The sequence below is a fragment of the Mobula hypostoma genome, chromosome 14 (genome assembly GCF_963921235.1).
Source record: "Mobula hypostoma chromosome 14, sMobHyp1.1, whole genome shotgun sequence".
Classification (NCBI taxonomy): Eukaryota; Metazoa; Chordata; class Chondrichthyes; order Myliobatiformes; family Myliobatidae; genus Mobula; species Mobula hypostoma.
This window is the reverse complement of record NC_086110.1, coordinates 46,191,647-46,212,881: the sequence shown is the minus strand read 5'-3', so window position 1 is coordinate 46,212,881 and position 21,235 is coordinate 46,191,647. Positions and strand designations below refer to the sequence as shown.

General features: G+C 40.3%; 1 protein-coding gene across 1 annotated transcript in view; it reads left to right on the top strand.

Annotated features, from left to right (window-relative positions):
- The window catches only part of mvda (mevalonate (diphospho) decarboxylase a), a 48,596-nt gene extending 33,029 nt beyond the window's left edge, over positions 1-15,567 (top strand). The window contains exons 8-10 of the mRNA XM_063067062.1: positions 4,836-4,951; positions 9,082-9,190; positions 14,091-15,567. Of these exons, the coding sequence (XP_062923132.1) occupies positions 4,836-4,951; positions 9,082-9,190; positions 14,091-14,165 (300 nt within the window). The 3' untranslated portion in view covers positions 14,166-15,567. The remainder of the gene's footprint in view (positions 1-4,835; positions 4,952-9,081; positions 9,191-14,090) is intronic.
- Positions 15,568-21,235: the final 5,668 nt, after the last annotated feature.

The following is a 21,235-nucleotide window of genomic DNA, read 5'->3' as shown; positions in this document are numbered from 1 at the left end:
CTGCTAACTTCCTCCAGCAGATTGTTTATTGCCTTAATTGCTTTCTATGCTTGCAGATTAACTTGGAGTGATTCATGAATAAAGACAATATGGTCACACTTAACATCGACATCTTTCAAACTCTCACTATTTTAACAAAGAGAAAGATTTCACATTTTCTTTCCTAGAGTGAGGTCATGGCAGATGGAATAATTTGTTTCACCTACCAAACCTCTTGAAGCATCTTCTTCACACTTGTACAACCATTTAGCTGCTGGGTCCCTGCACTGATCCTATGGTCACCCAATGGTCATAACCTTACAATCTGGAAAATAACACATTTATTCTTAAGCCAATCCTCAAACCATGCCAGTCTGTTATCTTTCACATTGTGTCATCAAGTTATCTTTGTTTGATAGTCTTGGGTGCAAATTCCAAATTCCAAACACCATATAATCAGATTACTGTTCTGCTAGTTTTAACTTCAAAAAAGAGGACTTTTCAGATATGGTTTTCTCTTCATAAATTTACTGTATGTTAACTCTGTGGCCTTGCAATCTGAGGGAGTCATTCTAGAGTCTTAAAAAAAGATGACATTTAGTGTTCACGATTTTCATACCTGCCACCTTCAAAACCTTGGAAGGCGGCTCATTAGGTTGTGGGAATTTATCGCCATTTAGTCCCTCGAATTTCTCCAGATTATTTTTTAAACTAATGATAATTTTGTTTTGGGGTTCCCCATTTGATCTTGACCTGTACTATTTCATTGTTTCTTGGAATTTTATATTTTGCCATGAAGGTGTATTTAATTTTATTTTCACTTCCTTATTCCCCTGTGTATGTATTTTCAGCTCCCTTGGTCAGTAGGGATCCACATTAACTTCTGCTAATCTATTCTGTATTTATATACCTGGAGAGACAGATCAGGGCCTACTTGTGTAAAGACATGTCTTTGTGCCAGGCAATCCCTGACAAGAGTTCATAATCCGGAATAGATACTTCTCTCTGCTGTTCACTCTTAGTATCAGTAAAGTAGTTCCCCTTAAACGTTCTTGCTTTGGAGTAAATGAGACCAAAATGGAGAATAACTGCAACTACAATTAAGTTTAACATTTTGCCAAGAATAAGTAACTTTTTAAATCTATCTCTGCCACTTCCCCTCCACTGTTCAAGAACGTGTATGATGAATATGTGATTAGCATTGCAGTGATCCGCATTAGCCTGCAGTCTTTTCAATAGGAGATTTTACTGTAGAAAAATTGTTCAAAGCAGTTTCTACAAAAGATTCTTACAAAATCTTGGCAAATTTTTAACTTCTAAACCGGTTCCACCAGCTGAGATATTCGTTGGAAGTAGTTGATCGACTGTAAATTTGCATGTTTCAGCATTATTGTCATCTTTAATATGACTTCTTATTGTGATAAAAATCTGATGCTGACTTATTAAGAATCTAATCTTAAATTCTTATTTCATTAAAGTATTTGCTGACTCATTACAAACACATGCATTCGAATTCTCTCTAATCCAGCCAGCATCCTGGTACATCTCCTCTGAATCTCTTTAAAGCTTCCATGTTCTTCCTATAATGTAGCAACCAAAACTGAACACGTTGCTTTGTGTGGTCTAATAAGAGCTTTAAGAGAGCTGCAACATTATCTTGCGGCTCTGGAACTCAATCCCCCGACTAATGAAGGCAATCACACCATACGTCTTCTTGACCACTCTATCGACTTGCATGGCAACTTTTGAGAGATCTGTAGACTTGGACACCTCTGTTCCTGCCTACTGCTAAGTAGTCTTGGAGCACACAACTCTATAGCTTCCTGACAGTAGCGTTACAGGTAGATAATATGATAAAGAAGGGATATGACATGTTCATTGGTCAGGATGTTTGAGTACAAGTCAAGAAATCGTGTTGCAGCTATATCAAAATTTTGATCAGGCCGCGTTTGGAGTACGGCATTTATATATAGGCATCCGTTAGTCTTGTGAGACCATGGATTTGTGCCTTGGAAGGTTTCCAGGGCACAGGCCTGGGCAAGGTTATATGGAAAACCAGCAGTTGCCCATGCTGCAAGTCTCCCCTCTCCACACCACCAATGTTGTCCAAGGGAAGGGCACTGGGGCCGATACAGCTTGGCACCGGTGTCATTGCAGAGCAATGTGTGGTTAAGTTCCTTGCTCAAGGACACAACACGCTGTCTCAGCTGAGGCTCGAACTAGCGACCTTAACCACTTGGCCACGCGCCCACACAGGAGTATGGCATGGAGGTCTGGTTACTGCATCACAGGAAGGATATGGAAGCTTTGAAGACCGTGCAGAAGAGGTTCACCAGGATGTTGTCTTGATTAAAGAATATAAGCTGCAGGCAGAGGTTGGGTTGACTTGGATTGTTTTTCCTGGAGTTTTACAGGCTGAGAGCGTGACCCAGTAAAGTATATAAGATAGTGAGAGGCATAGAGGGGGTAGGTAGTTGGTCGTCTTCTCAGAGTGGAAAAGTCAGAAAGGAGACTTGAACAGGTACATGGATAGGAAAAGTTTAGAGGGATTTTGGGCAAATGGAACTAATTGAGGTGGGCATCTTGGTCAGCATGGTTGAGTTTAAAAAAAAGCCTGCTTCTATGCTGTACTATTGTCAAATATTAACGGGCATAGCTTTGAGGTGAGAGGAGGAATGTTTAAAGGAGATTTACAAGACAAGTCGTCCCCCCCCCCCGGGTGAAAGTTGGAGGCAAAGTTAATGAAGTCAACGAGCTCAGCATGCGTGCAGGAAGCAGCACCAATGCAGTCGTCGATGTAGCGAAGGAAAAGTGGGGGACGGATACCAGTTATAGGCTTGGAACATGGATTGTTCCACAAAGCCAACAAAAAGGCAGGCAAACAACAGGAATTCTGCAGATGCTGGAAATTCAAGCAACACACATCAAAGTTGCTGGTGAACGCAGCAGGCCAAGCAGCATCTATAGGAAGAGGCGCAGTCGACGTTTCAGGCCGAGACCCTTCGTCAGGACTAACTGAAGGAAGAGTGAGTAAGGGATTTGAAAGCTGGAGGGGGAGGGGGAGGGGGAGATGCAAAATGATAGGAGAAGACAGGAGGGGGAGGGATGGAGCCGAGAGCTGGACAGGTGATAGGCAGAAGGGGATACGAGAGGATCATGGGACAGGAGGTCCGGGAAGAAAGACGGGGGGCATAGCTGGGACCCATACGTCGACTTCATTAACTTTGCCTCCAACTTTCACCATGCCCTTAAGTTTACCTGGTCCATTTCCGACACCTCCCTCTCCTTTCTAGATCTTTCTGTCTCTATCTCTGGAGACAGCTTATCTACTGATGTCTACTATAAGCCGACAGACTCACAGCTATCTGGACTATTCCTCTTCCCACCCCGTCTCTTGCAAAAATGCCATCCCCTTTTCGCAATTCCTCCGTCTCTGCCGCATTTGATCGCAGAATGAGACTTTTCATTCCAGGACAAAGGAGATGTCCTTTTTTAAAGAAAGGGGCTTCTCTTCCTCCACCATCAACTCTACTCTCAAACGCATCTCCCCCATTTCATGCACATCTGCTCTCTCTCCATCCTCCCGCCACCCCACTAGGAATAGGGTTCCCCTTGCCCTCACTTACCACCCCACCAGCCTCCGGATCCAACATATAATTCTCCCTAACTTCCGCCACCTCCAACGGGATCCCACCACTAAGCACATCTTTCCCTCCCCCCCCCTGCTTTCCGCAGGGATCGCTTCCTACGCGACTCCCTTGTCCATTCGTCCCCCCCATCCCTCCCCACCGATCTCCCTCCTGGCACTTCTCCGTGTAAGCGGAACAAGTGCTGCACATGCCCTTATACTTCCTCCCTTACCACCATTCAGGGCCCCAGACAGTCCTTCCAGGTGAGGTGACACTTCACCCGTGAGTCGGCTGGGGTGATATACTGCGTCCGGTGCTCCCGATGCGGCCTTCTATATATTGGCGAGACCCGACGCAGACTGGGAGATCATTTTGCTGAACACCTACGCTCTGTCCACCAGAGAAAGCAGGATCTCCCAGTGGCCACACATTTTAATTCCACGTCCCATTCCCATTCTGATATGTCTATCCACGGCCTCCTCTACTGTAAAGATGAAGCCACACTCAGGTTGGAGGAACGACACCTTATATTCCGTCTAGGTAGCCTCGAACCTGATGGCATGAACATTGACTTCTCAAACTTCCGCTAATGCTCCACCTCCCCCTCTTACCCCATCCATTATTTATTTGAATACACACTTTCTTTTTCTCCCTCTGTCCCTCTCACTATATCCCTTGCCCATCCTCTGGGTCCCCCCCCTCCCTTTTCTTTCTCCGTGGGCCTCCTGTCCCATGATCCTTTCATATCCCTTTTGCCAATCAACCGTCCAGCTCTTGGCTCCATCCCTCCCCCTCCTGTCTTCTATCATTTTGGATCTCCCCCTCCCCCTCCCACTTTCAAATCTCTTACGAGCTCTTCTTTCAGTTAGTCCTGACGAAGAGTCTCGGCCCGAAATGCCTAGAGATGCTGCCTGGCCTGCTGCGTTCACCAGCAACTTTGTGTGTTGCTTGAATTTCCAGCATCTGCCAAATTCCTCGTATTTAGGTTGATACTTTCTTGATTAGTAGTGGTGTCAAAGGTGATAGGGAGAAGGCTGGAGGATGGGGTTGAGAGGAGAAAATAAATCAGTCGTAAATGAATAGCAGAGCAGACTGGAAAGGCCAAATGGCCTAATACTGCTTCTATGTCTTATGGTCATTTAGAGTAAGATAAATATAGGTAGTCCGTGGTTGTACTCTGAAATGTAATCCGTTTCTCTTTCTGATTCACTTTGCTGGTCTCTTTAGGTGGCATACACATTTGATGCTGGCCCCAATGCAGTCGTTTACACACTGGAACAACATGTGGATGAATTTGTGGAAGTTGTCAAACATTATTTTCCTCCAGAAGAAAATGGTGACCAGTGAGTTTTACAGTGTTCTTAATGTGTTTGCTTTTTATTCGGTACAGTTTTCTATTACTTCAAAGAGTCATTGCAGTAGATATCAGACAACAAATTGAAGGAAATATTCATATCTTTGATATCTTCATTTTGGCAAGGAGCATAGCCTATGTTCAGCTGGAAGAAAAATGATCCTGTCTTGGCATTTTCACCACTTTAGTGCAACTTCCTTAGTCAAATTATAAGTTTTAATTTTGTTCTTACAGCTGGGGTATTTAGTTGCCATGTGTACAAGTTACATTGGATTTACTAAAATTAATGTCTTAGTAATTTTGTGCTGCATTGGAGGAAGTTACATGTGGAAGTAAAAATTGGTGTTGAAAATCACAAGTCAGTTAATCTTAGTCAGCTAAATTATATTTATTTTAAGGGATCTTTAATTTAAAAGGTTGCTCAATTCCAGATGGATAACTCTTAGTATTTCAGTGGTTCCGTTTAATGTCAGAGAATGTATACAATGTACAACCTGAAATTCTTACTCTCTGCAGACATCCTCGAAACAGAAGAAAAACCCCAAAGAGTGAACTACAGCGGGGGAAGCCCCCTGCCCCTCTCACACGCGCAAGCAGCATCAACCCTCAACCCTCCCCCTCCCCCTCCCCATTCTAGCATAAAGCATCAGCATTCTCACCACCCGCAATGCATGCAATAGCAAGGCCCCTAAAGAGAGACCGTTGTCTACATCAAAAACTAACTGTTCATTCCAACATTTTAACATCCCCAGGCTCTCCCTCACACTAACAAGGTAGAGGCAGATATCACTCTTCGAAAACGAGAGGGGAGACAGTCAGTCACAGTCTGAAGTGTTGGGTTTATTTTGCGTTCTCCAACTCGAGAATCGGCAGCAAAATCTCATTCCCCATCAAGAGAGTGTGATCGATCACTGAGTGCAGCGGCCTCTGACAGCTGTTCTCGTTGTCTTGATGGTCCAGTTCCTGCTACGTTTCAGTTCATGACACAGGAAAGAATTTGTGTCCACAGGGCTGTGCAAGGCTACACCCTGAAGACACCCGGTTTTAGGCCAAACCTGGACATATTGAAAACGTGGCTGATTGGTAAGCTCCAAGAACGGGAACACACTGCCATGTAGAACCACAGTTTGAGTGCCACTTTAGATCCAAGACCCCAACCATCCTGAAAAGGAAACTAGAGACATTAGAAGAGAAAGAATTTAACTGTTTCGCTGATGGGCTTGGAGAAGTCTCCTGCTGGCACCATTCTATTTGATTTGTTATTTTTCACATTACCCAATTTAGTTTTACCTTGCCCAAAAAAAACTGTATATAAATGGGGTTTTGTAACTATTCAGTTTCCTGACATATATACAATTCTTTGTTTATTAAAAGTGATAATATGAAAAGTAATGTCTGTCCAGATGACTTTCTTTCTTTTATATGTAAGATCCCTTTCTCAAATGAAAACTATTTCAGGAAAAGACATTTTGTGGAAATTTCACCAGAAACCTTTCACAATGCTTACTGTTCACATGAGTGAGGGCTGTCCACTATATATAGCAGGGACAAAAGGTGCCCTGTTCTACAAGGTTTGAAAAGCTTGCAAAGCCTGATACTTGCATCCTTGCCTGCACTTCATGGATGGCAGTTGAGTAGGTGAACAAGTAGTTGGATTGGTTATACCACATGGAATTGTGCACTGGAAAATAGCAGAGCAAACAGCAAGGAGCATGAAATGGCAGTCAGGTACTGGTTTAAGATGGTGAATGCTAGAAGGGGGACGTAGTTGAGGGTATGAGGGGGATGAGAGAGAGATGTCACATTTGCTGTCTATTTCCCTATGCAAGGGAATAGATTGCACAGTGTGGAATTAGAGGTTATGAAGCTCAGTCTGTGCTGATCCTCAACAACCCGTTTGTATTAGTCCTATATTTCTGTTTGGCTGTTGGAGTTATTTAAAAATTAAAGTGTTGAATGAATCTGCTGTATTCTCATCCATCAAATCCACAACATGCAATGAGCAAAGTGCAAGCGTTTCACTCAGGAGATTGTTCTTGTTCCTGGATGGGGGAGGTGTGGGAAGGAAAGACGTAAAATATAAGGATTCCATCTCAAGTGTACTTTAAAGTTGTATTATGAAAACTTTTGCGTTTGGATGAGAGGCAAGTTGGGGGATTATTGATGTCTAAACAGAAGGACGCTTCTGCCAATGAGTGCTTCTCTGGTGTTGGCCTGGTAGTGTAGTGGATAGCGTGATGCTATTACAGCTCGGAGCGTTGGAGTGCAGAGGTCAATCCCATCATCCTCTATGAGGAGTCTCTCTGTATCCTCCCTGGGTGCCCCAATTTCCTCCCGCAGTCCAAAGATGTACTGAGTAGGTTAATTGGTCACTGCAGATTGTTCCGTGTTTAGGTTAGGGTTAATCGGGGTTGTGGGATTGCTGGGGTGGTGTGGCATGGGTCAAAGAGCCAGAAGCACCTATTCCACACTGTATTCTAAATAAATATCAACCAATGCTTTTGCTCAATCTCCAATCTGGAACTTGAAAGCACTGTCAAGGAGTCTCAGTTGACACTGTGGAACACTGGTGTTGTTATTTCAAAATAAAAAACCGACTTAAAGCTACTGTATATTTTAATCCATGGGCGTGCATCGCAAAAAAATGTAGCATTTCGTTTCGCACTGTGATTTGCTTTGACAGTAAAAACCAAATTCTGGAAATACTGTAAGGCAGACAATATCTGTGGAGCAAAAATTTATTTGGTGACCCTTTTGAGAATTGTGGATTGCAAAGGTTTGATAAATTGGTAGAAAGGCTTAACTGTTATCTCAGAATTCTTGTATTCATTATCCAAATTCCCTTCAGTCTGGATACTTCTGCCTTGATAGAAGCATCCAATTATTATTTATATAAATTCCTCTGCCATCTCTTCTCCTACCATATGTAAACCAATTGTAACCCAAGAAGGAATAGTTGTCTCAACAAGAAAAGAAGCAATAAAACGTGCTTATGCAGCTAAATAATATTTTTTAAAATCTGGTAATTTTAACCCTCCCAACTTGTAGTCCCAGGTCAATTTTTCCATGGAGATTCTAGATATTTTACCTGACCTTAAAAATGAATGAATATGTCCATTGAGAATGTTTAAAAAAATTATTGGGTAATGGGATGGGTAAAGACTGAAAAAAATACTGAAGTCTTGGCATTATCTTCATTTTTATACAGTTTACCCTGCCTATCAGTGTGATGGGAAGGTTTATCCACTGACGTAGGTCTTCCTCGACATTCCGCAGCAGGGGGAGATAATTAAGTTTATAAAGATCATCCAAATTACGATTAAACTTAATCCCCAGATATTTCATGTTGAAATTAACCCATCTAAACTGAGTGCCATATTGATATTGGGCATAGTCTCCTTTACCTAAAGGTAAAATTTCCCTTTTATTCCAATTTATTTTATATCCTGAGACTATACCGTAATTGTCCAGCAAGGCCCCAAGTCTTACCAAAGAGCTGGTCGGGTCAGCCAAATATACTAAAATGTCATCAGCAAATAAATTAATTTTATTTTTCCTGGGCCACTTTAAACCCCTTTATGTCTGGATCCCATCTAACAGCCTCAGCCAATGGCTCTATTGCCGGAACAAATAGAGCTGGAGATAGTGGGCAACCTTGTCTACTGGATCTATGTGGAGAGAAAACTGGTGAAATCTGCCCGTTCATAATTATTTTGGCCTTAGACTGATGGTAAAGTGCCTTTATCCAATTTATGAATATTCGGCCTAGACCAAATTTTTCCATTGTTTTAAATAAAAAATCCCATTCCAGTCTATCAAAGGCCTTTTCAGCATCTAAAGCCACTGCTATAGTCGGGTCCACCTTCATCCTAGCTAAATGATATCAAGCTGGCAAGGATGGGGTAGTTGATTTTAAATGAAGTATTCTAGAAATGCTGGCGAAGATTCTTGACTTGACATATTCAATCACAATCTGTGATTCACTTTCTTAGGATTTTAATTTCATGCATATGGCTTTGAAAAATGAAAATAGTTTTTAAAAAATGTGGGGAGATGGGAAGCAGAAATACAAAGGAATAGTGTTTTGTCTTTTTACATTTCTTGTATCATATTTTCCAGGTTCCTGAAAGGTTTGCCAGTAAAATCAGTTGCCCTTCCTGAGCCACTGAAGTCCAGCGTCCACATGGATCCAATTAGGGGTGGCATTCGATACATCATTAATACTCAGGTAACTGCTTAGAGCAATATCCTGTAAAGCTTCTGTTCTCCTGCTTATCCTCTTGGTCTCAGAATTTTGTTTGCTCGGAAATGCTTCATTCAGGCTTTTCTCTGTATGACATGGGTGTCGCCTTGTCTTGATGGTCTATGGCCTCCTGTACTGTGCCAAAGAGGCCACTTTCAGGTTGGAGGAGGAACACCTCATTCTGTTTGGATAGTCTCCAACCTGATGGCACGTACATTATTATCTCTAACCCGGTAATTTCTCCCCCCGCCCCTCCCTTGCCCTTCACCTCCCTTTGGTGCCCCTCTTCCCCTTTCTCCCATGGTCCTATCAGATTCCATCTTCTTCAGCCCTTTACCTTATTCACCTATCATCTCCCAGCTCCTCACTTCATCCCACCCACCTTCCCCCTTACCTGGCTTCACCGATCACCTGTTAGCTTGTACTCCTTCCCCTCTCCCCACCTTCTTACTCTTCTTCCCCCTTTCCTTCCAGTCCTGATGAAGAGTCTCGACCCAAAGCGTCAACTAGTTATTCACTTCCATCAATGCTGCCTGCCCTGCTGAGTTCCTCCAGCATTTTGTGTGTTGATCTGAATTTCCAGTTTCAGCAGAATCTCTTGTGTTTACTCTGTGATAATGCCATTTTTGTAGTTTATATTAATAATTACTATCCAAAATGTTCAAGGCATGATGCGTTACTAGTTAGGAAGAAAATTCCTCTTAAGAATACATCAATAGACTGGTTAGGTAGACAAAAGAGTAGCAAATGGGAGGCAGTGCAGAGTGTGTGAGCTAATATATTTGAGGAATGAATAATGCAAGGCCTGTATGTTGTACAATAAATGGTAGGATACTGCACACAATAGGTAATCAGAGGGGGATTGGGTCTACAGACCTCTGTAAGAAGGGCAGTGTTGTTTAAAAGAGATTGGTATAATTTATGGGCCAAGCAATAGATTAAGAGAGCAGAAGAAAACCAGCTGGAGAACTGTATGGTTCTGTTCATTTCATTATCAGAAAAAAGTTGTGGTAGCATTAAGGTCTACAGTAATGATGTCTACGGCGAGATTGATTGGACTGCGGTTTTTATAGGACCAAAATAAGATCATGGGGAATTTGGTAAATTTTGAGATGTAGTCAGAATAAAGAGGAAAATATCAAAAGTTGAGACACATAAATTAAAGATAATTGGCGCTAGGATAGTAAAGAGGTTGAGGAAAAATATTTTGACTGGAGTGGTGGGATTCTGCAACTCAATCCAGTGACCACAGAACTATGAATACAGTTTAACTTGGATAAATGCTTAACTTGTCTTCTACAAGGCTAAGAACTAAGAGCTGGGAATTAGGAATTGCATAAATAATAAAATAGAATCTTATGTTACAATTTTTTTCTTCCTTTTTTTCCACTTGCAGTGCAGTTGCCTTAATTTCTCCACATAATTTGGATTTGATATCTTCCCTCACCATGCCAAATATGTTTTGCATTTTGTCCTGAGCTAATATCCTCCTAGTAAGAATGCTAAAACTGCTTCAAGGTGATCTTTTTTATGCGGCTGCAGAGATGGTAGACGCATTGGCTGTAATCTAAACTCTTTGGATTCTAAAGCGATCCTAGGTGAAAATCCAGCTATTGGACCACTATTGAACTGAAAGCAGGAAACTATCAATCAGTTATCCTAAAGTGTCATGGGGGAGAAATGCTAAACTCTATTGAGTAAGAAACAGTGAGACATTTAGAAAATCATAGGATGATCAATCAGACTGAACTTCATTTTACAAAAATGTAAACTTGCTGGAGTCCTATCAGGATGGAACAAAAAAGGTAGATACATCAAAACAAATGCTATTGTGTATTTGGGCGACCTAAAAGTCATGTAGGCTACTGCATAGGGTAAGAAAACACAGGGATGGGATAATTTATTGGTGTGGATAGGGGAGTGTTTGATAAACAGAAAATAAAGCAGCAATAAATGCCTCATTTTTAGATTGCAATCAGTAACTAGTCTGATGGCCCAGGAATGTGTGCTGGACATTAATCTATATTAATCATGTGACTAAAATAGAGGCACATACTTTGCTAAAATTGATGATGATACAAAACTGTGGTTTAAGAAGTTGTGAGAAACATGCAGTCTGTAAAAGGATATAAATAAGGGGATGATGTTGGCAAATAGTGTATAATGGTTATCAGTTTTGGAAGGACGAATGAAAGAGTATGTTATTTAAATAGTGAGACCATAAAATGTTTTCAATAGAAAGGGGATCAGGAGTCCTTGTACATGAAATACAGCAATTAATTAGGAAGGCTGATGGAAAATTTGTCTTTACTGCAAGCAATATGAAACATAAACAGGCAAGTTTTTATGTGACTCCGGTATCTGGGATTAAGGACCCCTACCACCAAGGACATGCCTTGTTCTCATTGCTACCATCAGGAAGGAGGTACAGAAGCCTGAAGGCACACAGTCAATGATTCAGGAACAGCTTCTTCCCCTCTGCCATCTGATTTCTGAATGGACATTGAATCTATGAACACTACCTCACTACTTTTTTATTTCCTATTTTTTGCACTACCTACACTATTTAATATTTATATGTACTTACTGTAATTCACATTTTTCTCTCTATTATCATGTATTGCATTGTACTGCTACTGGAAAGTTAACAAACTTCACGACATATGCCGGTGATATTAACCCTGATTCTGATTTGGGAGCATTCCTTTCGGATTTAAAGAAGGACGTGTTTGCATTAGAAGCAGTGTAGTGAAGGTTCATTAGGTTGATTGCTAGTATAAAGGGGTTGAAGAAAAGTTGGGCCGTTGCTCATTCAGATGTGGAAGAATGAGAGATCTTAATGAAACCTGTAAGATGGATGGAAGGAGTCTGTTTGTCATAATCAGGGTATCTAGCACCAGAGGAAACCAAATTTCAGAATAAGGGTTGACCTATTTCAGACATGAGAAGAATTTTTTTTTCTCTGACATCATAAACCTTTACAATTCTCTATCCCAAAGAGCAGTGAAGGTGGAGCGATTGAATACATTCAGAGCATTATTGATGGTATTTAAATAACAAAGCAGTGGGGAGAAAGGAGGAAAGTGTAGTCAAGCCCCAGATTGGATTAGCAGTGGTTTAATGATTGGCAGAGCAGGCTCAGAGAACCAATTTACCATTTATGTTCAAACATTCTGTTTCTCTTCGAATAAACTCAAATCCTATCTATCATCATAGTTGCTTATGACTGTAAAAGATAACAATTGCTTTTATGCTTTTGTTTGGTAGAAGAAAGCATTTGCCATGCTTGACATTTTAATTTGTGTTCCCACATTGAAATATCTTCTCTCCTTTCGGTTTCCTGCATTGAATCATATTTACATCTGCCTGAGATTCAAACTTTTCCTTTTATGACATCTGAATGCATTTCTTTATTTTTTGTTTGAAATTGATGTAACATTGTATTAGTCACCTACTTCATTGACTGCTAGTGAGCTTTTGAAAAAACTCATGCCTTTCCAACTTCTTCAATAGCTTTCATTCTACCGGAATGCATTTGGAGTCTCTCATCTTGCTCTGAATAAGGCAATTTTTTTGTATAAACTGAAATTGGTTAAGTTGAATAAATTAAAATTGTTCTCTTGAGAATTACTTTGCTGATGACACCACTGTCGTAGGCCGAATCGAGGGTGTTGACAAATCAGCATATAGGAGGGAGATTGAAAATCTGGCTGAAAAGTGCCACAACAATAACCTCTCTGTCAATGTCAGCAAAACCACGGAGCTGGTTGGCTACAGGAGGAAGAAATCAGAGGTCCATGGGCCAGTCCTCATCATTGCGTCAGAGGAGGGGAGAATCAGTCATTTTCAATTCCCTGGCATGATCATTTCAGAAGATCTGTCCTGGGTACAAAGAAGGCATGAAAGCACCTCTACTTTCTTCAAAGTTTGTGAAGATTTGGCATGTCATCTAAAACTTTTGACAGACTTCTAAAGATGCGCAGTGGAGAGTATACTGACAGGTTGCATCATGGCCAGGTATGGAAATAGCAATGTCCTTGAATGGAAAATCCTAGAAAAAGTAGTGGATACAACACAGTCCATCACAGGCAAAGCCCTCCCTATCACTGAGCAGGTCTACAAGGAGCACAGGAAAGCATTAAGGATCCCCACCATCCAAGCCATGCTGTCATCTAGTTGCTGCCATCAGGAAGGTGGTAAGCAGGCGTTCCCAACATGGGGTTCACATACCTCTCAGTTAATGGCAAGGTTCCATGGCATAAAAAAGGTTGTCAGCCCTGTGCTATAGAGCCTCAGGGCCCAACACCACCAGGTTCAGGAACAGTTAATATCCCTCAACCATCAGGCTCTCGAACCAATGGGGTAACTCGACTTCGCTCACCGCAACACTGAACTGTTCCCACAACAGGTGGATTCACTTTCAAGGACTCAACTCGTGATCTCGACATTTATTGCTTATTTATTATTACTACTTTATTTGTTTTTTGTATTTGCACAGTTTGTTGTCATTTGCACATCGGTTGTTTGTCCATCTTGTATGTGTTATTTCTTTCATTCTGTTGTGTTTCTTTTTATTTGCTGTGAATGCCTGCAAGAAAATAAATCTCAGCGACCCATCTAGTGACAAATATGAACTTTGATAATAAATTTACTTTGAACTTCAAATTCTTTTTTTGTCCCTCATAGGATTGGAATGGATTTCAAAGTTTTCTTATTTTGTAGGTTACCTGTACTTGATTACCTCATTTCAGGAGATGAGCCCTTGCAGATCATAATTCTTACAGAAGGGAAAAAAGATCAATAACTAAATTTGTGTGTTCAATGCCACATATTGATCTTTGTGAACTTAATATTCACTCTAACAATTTGGATTTTCTTATCAAAGGTCGGACCAGGGCCACAGTTGATAGAAGACATCAACCAGCATCTTGTTGGAGAAGATGGACTTGCCAAGGAATAGCGCCTAAAGAATCACTTTTTGTAAAAAGTGAAGTACTTGCAAGATGTTTTTAACTAATAAACATGCCCTGTACAGTATGTATAACTTGTATATCCAAATTGCATTCACAGGTTTCAGTCTGTATCAACAAAGTGCAAATTATTCTGGCATTAATCCTTGCTATATTAGCTATTTGAATTTTGAGTAATGTATTAAGACCACAAATGGGTAGAAATTTTAAGTATAGTTCTCAATATGTGGTCCCATCAATTCCCATTAGCACACCTACCCTGTTGATAGGATTTATTTTTTTATATATTCCTGAATCTTGGTCAACCCGTCTGTTTTTTTTTCCAGAAAACACACATCTATATTGAGTACAACAATAATAGCTGCTTTCTTTGTTCAGTGATGTCTTTGTCCAATGTAGTGTTATGTAAATTGACTTCAAATGAAATCCCAGCTATTACTGTTCCAATCTCTAGTAACTTGTTTTCATTTAAATTGAGAATCTAAAACTTGTAATAAGAGTTTCATTCAGGTGTATCTTGCTGATATGCATTTCTAATTCTCTTAAATTTTAACAAGTAAGGGGATCTGTTATTATTACTGCTGCCTACAGTACTTACACTGATTGCATGTCAGTGTAATAACTGAAAACGAAACCACTGCAGAATTTTCATTGTGAAACGCAGTAGATTTGCTCTTCAGAAAGTTATCATTTTAATTTGACCTATTGTGCAAGCGGGATGACATTTATCCAAAGAAAATACAAAAATAGTTAAATGCAGCAGAGTGAGAGGTGTCAGAGAAGATTTTAAAATCGCTTTACTAACCTAAAATCGAATCTCGTACTTTTGGAAGAAAAGCTGTAACTTGTGTTTGCTGTGGAGGAAAATGTTATGCATGCTTTGTGACTAATTTAGGATCTGGCTATCTATACCTATTCTTTGTTTTTAAAATACACTTTCTCAGGATTTTTGACACTTTGACTTAATTTATTATATTCATTCTGGTAATTTACAAGGAAGTGGTTTTGTACATTTACTGTAAATGCTTTCACTTCTCCCTACCCACCAACCAACTACATATTAGTCCACCTCATCTTAAACCTTGAGATGAAAATGATGGTTTAAAAAAAATGCAACTTGAGTTCATCCCATGATTTATGTAATGGCTTTACACCTGAAACTGGACAAATCATTTACCTCCACTTTTTATCTTTTTTTTTGTGTAAGGGGATTCACGGTGATAAGCCAACATTCTACCATGAACTACAGAACATTGTTATAACTGTTATTGTTAGTGTGCAGAATTTCTGATTTTGTATTTCCTAGTTTGTTTCATCTGATTTTAATACAGCTGTAACTGCCAAACAGTATTTAAATAAAAAATAATGCAATGGAGCAAGTATACTGAGAAAAAAGTGAATTTGTATGTAATTAAATAATTTTACAGATTACCCTTTTGCATGATTAAACTGTTTTAGTGTTATTTTTGTTTAAGGAAGTTGCAACAATATCTTTCTAATCTTCAGTGCATTAGAGAACCTTGTACATCAGATGAAGTTTTGTTTTTGAACAAACACTACTTAACTAATTTTAGAGCTTTATTTTAATTTCAAGTACAAACTTAGTACCAGGCAAAACCCTTTATCATATTTTTGGAAATGGTTTGAACATAGAACAGTACAGTACAGTACAAAAGGGGAACAGGCTCTTTGGCATAAAATGTCCATATCCTTCCATTTTCCTCGCATTCACGTGCCTATCTATATATTTCTTAAGTCTCTAATCTACCTTTTAACATCACTCCAGGCAGCACATTCCAGGCACCCACCACTGAGTTTAAAAAAAAAACTTGCCCCTCACATTGCCCTTGAAGTCTTGTATCCCTGCAGAACACCACTAATAACAGACCTCCAGCATGAATAAGTCCCTTCAATCACCACCACTCTGTCTTCTGTGGGCAAGCCAGTTTTCGATCTGAATGGCTAGTTCACCATGGATCAGTGTTTGCTTGATGGAAGAACAAGCTGAACCACAACAATTTACTATCAATGTAGTTATAACACATAGGGACTTGGGCTATATTATTATTTTTTTCTTTGTGACTATTTTTTCTGAACTTGTAACCATATGTGCTACGTTTGCTTTGTACTGTGTGCTGTTGGTAATGTATATTACACCTTGGCCCTGGAGGAATGTTGTTTCCTTTGGCTAAATTCATGTATAGTTGAATGATAATTGAACTTCAAATTAATCTCATTCATCTTAGTTTTCTGGGTGAACCTCCCACAAGGGATCCTATCAAATGCCTTTCTAAAATTCATGTAAAGAACATTCACTGCTCTACCTTCAATAATCACAATCGTCAGAAATCTCAAATTAAGTTAGTAAGACATGACTTGTCCTGCACAAAGCCATAATGGCTCTCCCTAATTAGGCCATGGTTCTCCAAGTGCTCATAAATCCTATCCCTAATCATTCTCTCCAGTAACTTCCCTACCACTGATGTGAGACTCTCCAGTCTTGAGTTTAAGGGATTATCCCTGGTTGTGTTCTTGAATAATAGAACAACATTAGCTATTTGCCAGTCCTCTGGGACCTCACCTGTGGCTAGGGAGGGCAAGAAATTATTGGTCAAGTCCTTAGTAATCTCTTCTCTTGGCTTTCTCAATAATGTGGGTATATCCCATCAGGATCTTGGGATTTGTCCACTTTAATGCTCTTTAAGAGATCCAATACTCTTTTATTTCCCCTTTTGCTCTAGGATATTAATGTGCTTGGTACTGATCTCCCTATCTTCCACAACCTTCTTAGTAAAGTACTCATTGTGGATCGGAACTGTATCCAATCAAATGTTCCTCCTTTTATCCTTGAGTGATCCTACCTTTCCCCTAGTTGTCTTCTTACTCTCCATGTATAGAGGACCTTGAAAGCCAAAGTGATTGCAGATACTGGAGTCTGGAACTAAAAGCAATGCTCAAGAAGCACTTACTGAGGCAAAGGTGTTAGTCATTCTTTCAGATTGAGATGCCGAATCAAGACAGAGAGGGAAGAGGAAGGAGACTGCTAAGTGGAACCAGATGAGGAGGAGGTGACATATAGATGGAACCTGGGTGGGGGAGAAAGGAAGTGATGTGAACAAAGGATGAGTGTGCATCAGAGAACACCAGTGCTACGGGCAATGTTCCCTCTAAGTTTTCTTACAGCTGCATGGACTAGTCATTGCTCTGAGCAGGAAATGTTTACATGGCCTGAAAACTGCATGGCACTTTAATGACAAGGCACAGACAGCATCATGGCTATCCACTGCAGCTGAGGAAGTCTTCAGCCATGACGATTTTTTGTACCATTGGACCGAGAGCGTGGAACTGTCCCAGTGCAACGGTCTTTGCCCTATAAAACTCCTCCCCCACAGGTTATGTCACTGTCGGAAACGACAGACACCCAACGCACACAATTTGATAAAATGCCGCAACAAAGGTTATGTGTGTGGGAGCATTTCAGTTACTGCGCGGCGCTGCTCCCATGCAGCTCAGAGAGAACAGTGACTGTGTGCTACCTGGAATTGCATGGAAGTTCCCAGGCATTGGAGGGGACATTACATTTTAAGGAAGCTTTTGAGCACATTTAAAATGCAAAACCCTAAAATGACTAGTATGAAAATTAAAACTCTTAAGTAAACAGAACTATGGAGAAAAAACCTACTTTTGTATTCTTTGCTCTGAAACTATTCTTGGAGTTCAGAATATCTTACCAGTACTAATATCCAGCAGGGTAATGGTAAGGTTCCTTTGAACATACGCACATTTTGTTCTTTTATATTTATTTTAAAGTTCAATTCAGAACTCCCTTCTAATTTGATGGAGCAAGCATTAAATAAGTGAACAAATTAGTACTAGGTCTTTGAAAGAAAGGTAATAAATGCAAACTCTTGAATTGTTACCTCTAATAATTGACCCAGACAAGTTCAGGCATATTTTTCCTATAGCTTTCCATATACGACACATAATGACCTGAATAATATCTGAGAATTTCCAATATTGCAAAGTATTTACCAGTTCCTCCTTGTAAATACAGCACTTGATGTTGTAACATTTTAATATAGTTCCTTTTAGCTAAGTCATGTGATTGACAAGTCATGGCAATCATTGAGTTTAAATGATGAAACTTAGATATTCACTTCAAACTTTGACCTGAGACAGTAGACCAAATCATCAAAATTTGAATTACTAGTGGATAAAATTACTAGTGGATCAGGATAAAATTTCACTTTAACAAAAAATGTTTTGTTGATTCACTGATGACTACTGTGTGCATACAGTTTCAACATCACCTCCCCATCCCAAACATTCTAAGGTTTTGAATATTGTGTATTTTTAAACTTCATGAAAAGACTTGATTAAAGGAACAGATATCCAATCAAAGCTAGTAAATTTGACCAATTTCTAGCTACAAGATTAATTTTCTCATGAAGGGACATGAGGGAAAGGGAGAAGTTTGGGGCTGAGATGGAAAATGGATCAGCCATGATGAAATGGCAGAGCAGATGCGATGGGCCGAATGGCCTAATTCTGCTCCTATATCTTAAGGTCTAAACATTCATGCTCCTTTGAGATCTACAGTGTTTATTGTGTAAGGTAAGCAGGGCTTGGCATTATGAAACCATAACATTCACTGGCCCTTCTTGAAGGACAACAATAAATCAAGAGGTTTTTTTTGATTGAATCTGGTAATTCCACTTTCAGTGACATTCATGTTTTTTTAAATCCATAATTTTTATTCACTTGCTCTCTGAATTAAACTTCCAAGGCTACAATAGATATAATTTGGATAGGCACTGCTACATCATTCTCCAGATCTCAATATTTCTTACACTTTCTGCTCTACCACCGTAAATAATTCTGAGGAAATAAAGATACTTAGTTCTGATTTCTTTTACTCTCCAGAAGAAGGGTCAAATTTTTTTTCATTTTAACTATATGTGTGTTGGCAAGATTGGCAATTGGCCTTAAGAAGATGGTGTAAAACATAATATACTGCTGTCCTTCTGGTGAAGAACCAGATGTTGGGTTTAAGCCCAGTAATGCTGAAGAATTAATGATACATCTTCAAGTCAGGATACTGTGTATCATGGAGGGGAACCAGTGGTGATGCCATGCATTTGCTGCCCACGTCATTTCTGATGGATTAGGATGTGGGTTTCAGAGGTGCGTATGGAGTACCTTGGTGTGACATGGGTAGAAACGTGAGGGAGTTAGGAATTAGGAGAGAGCATAAAAGCAGATCCTCAAAGGTAGTAATCTCAGAATTACAGTATCCCACTGCCATATGTGTAGCATATGAATATATGACTGGAGAGATGGTAGAAGAGAGAGAGGATGGCGATCAGTACTTTAGTCTTAGCTTATCACAATCCAAATCTATATGGACAGGAAAGGAATGGAGGGTAATGGGCTGAGTGCAGGTTGGTGGGACTAGGTGAGAGTAAGAGTTCGGCACGGACTAGTAGGGCCGAGATGGCCTGTTTCCGTGCTGTAATTATTATATGGTTATGGTTATATGGCATTGGAAACATCACTGGGCATAGGGGACTGGTAGAAGGAAATGGTTGCACCTCCTTTTCGCGCCTTGTGGCGCATCGGGCTGCATTTTGACTGTTTTTTTACGAGGCCGAGTTGCCAGCTTGACGCTCAACGCAGCACGGATGGAAAGCGCGCAAGGCCGACCACCACCACCACCGCAACACCGTCGGCCGGCTGGCGCTTCAGTGGGCCTACTTGCAGCAGGTCTTTAGGGAAGCATATGGGAAGTTTAATCTCGGGGACTGGGAAATTGACGGATAATTTAGCAAACAGAGAAGCCAAGGACAGCGGAAACGAAACAATCAGAAAATTAAGTCAAAGTACAGAAAAATTATTTTTAAATGGCAAAACTTAAGACTTAATCTATTTGCAACACAGTTAATCGAGGGGCTTCATCATCGTTATGGCTAGTCTTCTATCTCAGTGCCAGTTTCCTGACAGTCCTCACATTCCTTGATGTTCAGAAGTCTATCATTTATTAATGAACTCAGGAACTGAGCACCTATATTTTTCTGGGGAACAGAATTCCAAGGAGACGGTTCTTCCCTCATTCCAAAAACTAGCCCATATTAATTCAAATGTTAAAAGGCATGGACAGAGTGGATGTGGCAAAGTTGTTTCCCATGATGGGGGAGTCTAGTACGAGAGGGCATGACTTAAGGATTGAAGGGCGCCCTTTCAAAACAGAAATGCGAAGAAATTTTTTTAGTCAGAGGTGGTGAATCTATGGAATTTGTTGCCACGGGCAGCAGTGGAGGCCAAGTCATTGGGTGTATTTAAGGCAGAGATTGATAGGTATCTGAGTAGCCAGGGCATCAAAGGTTATGGTGAGAAGGCAGAAGAGTGGGACTAAATAGGAGAAAATGGATCTGCTCATGATAAAATGGCGGAGCAGACTCGACGGGCCGAATGGCCTACTTCTGCTCCTTTGTCTTATGGTCTTAATTCCTGGTTCTAAATTCCTCAGCCACAGAAACATCCTCTCTACGTCTTGCCGAAAGGTGTATTTTTCTTTACAAATTTCTTGTAAGAATTTTCTGAGTTAGTGATGCATCTTTTCATCCTTCCAAGCTTTTAGAGAATACTTACCTCATCTATTCGATCTCTCCTCTGCACCTGCCTGCCCTGGAACCAGCCCAACGGATCTTCCCTTCTCAATGTCAATTACATCTATTCTTAGACAAGAATCCAAAAATACACAACACCGTAGGTGCAGTTTCACCCAAGCCCGTCAACTCCCGCACGTCTTACTTAGATCTATATTCAAATTCAATTGTTTAAATTTATCTTATCTTCCTAATCGCTGGCCGCGCCTACAAATTAGTTTTCACTCAAAATATCAACACGCCATTTAAAAATTAAAAACAGAATACGCTAAGAATACTCTGTAGGCCAAGTTGTATCTGTAGCAAAAGAAACGGAGCTAACTTTTCAAGTCGACAAAATTTAATTTGTTCCATGCACTGAAGTGTTGACCACCTTCAGGACTGTATCCTTAGCT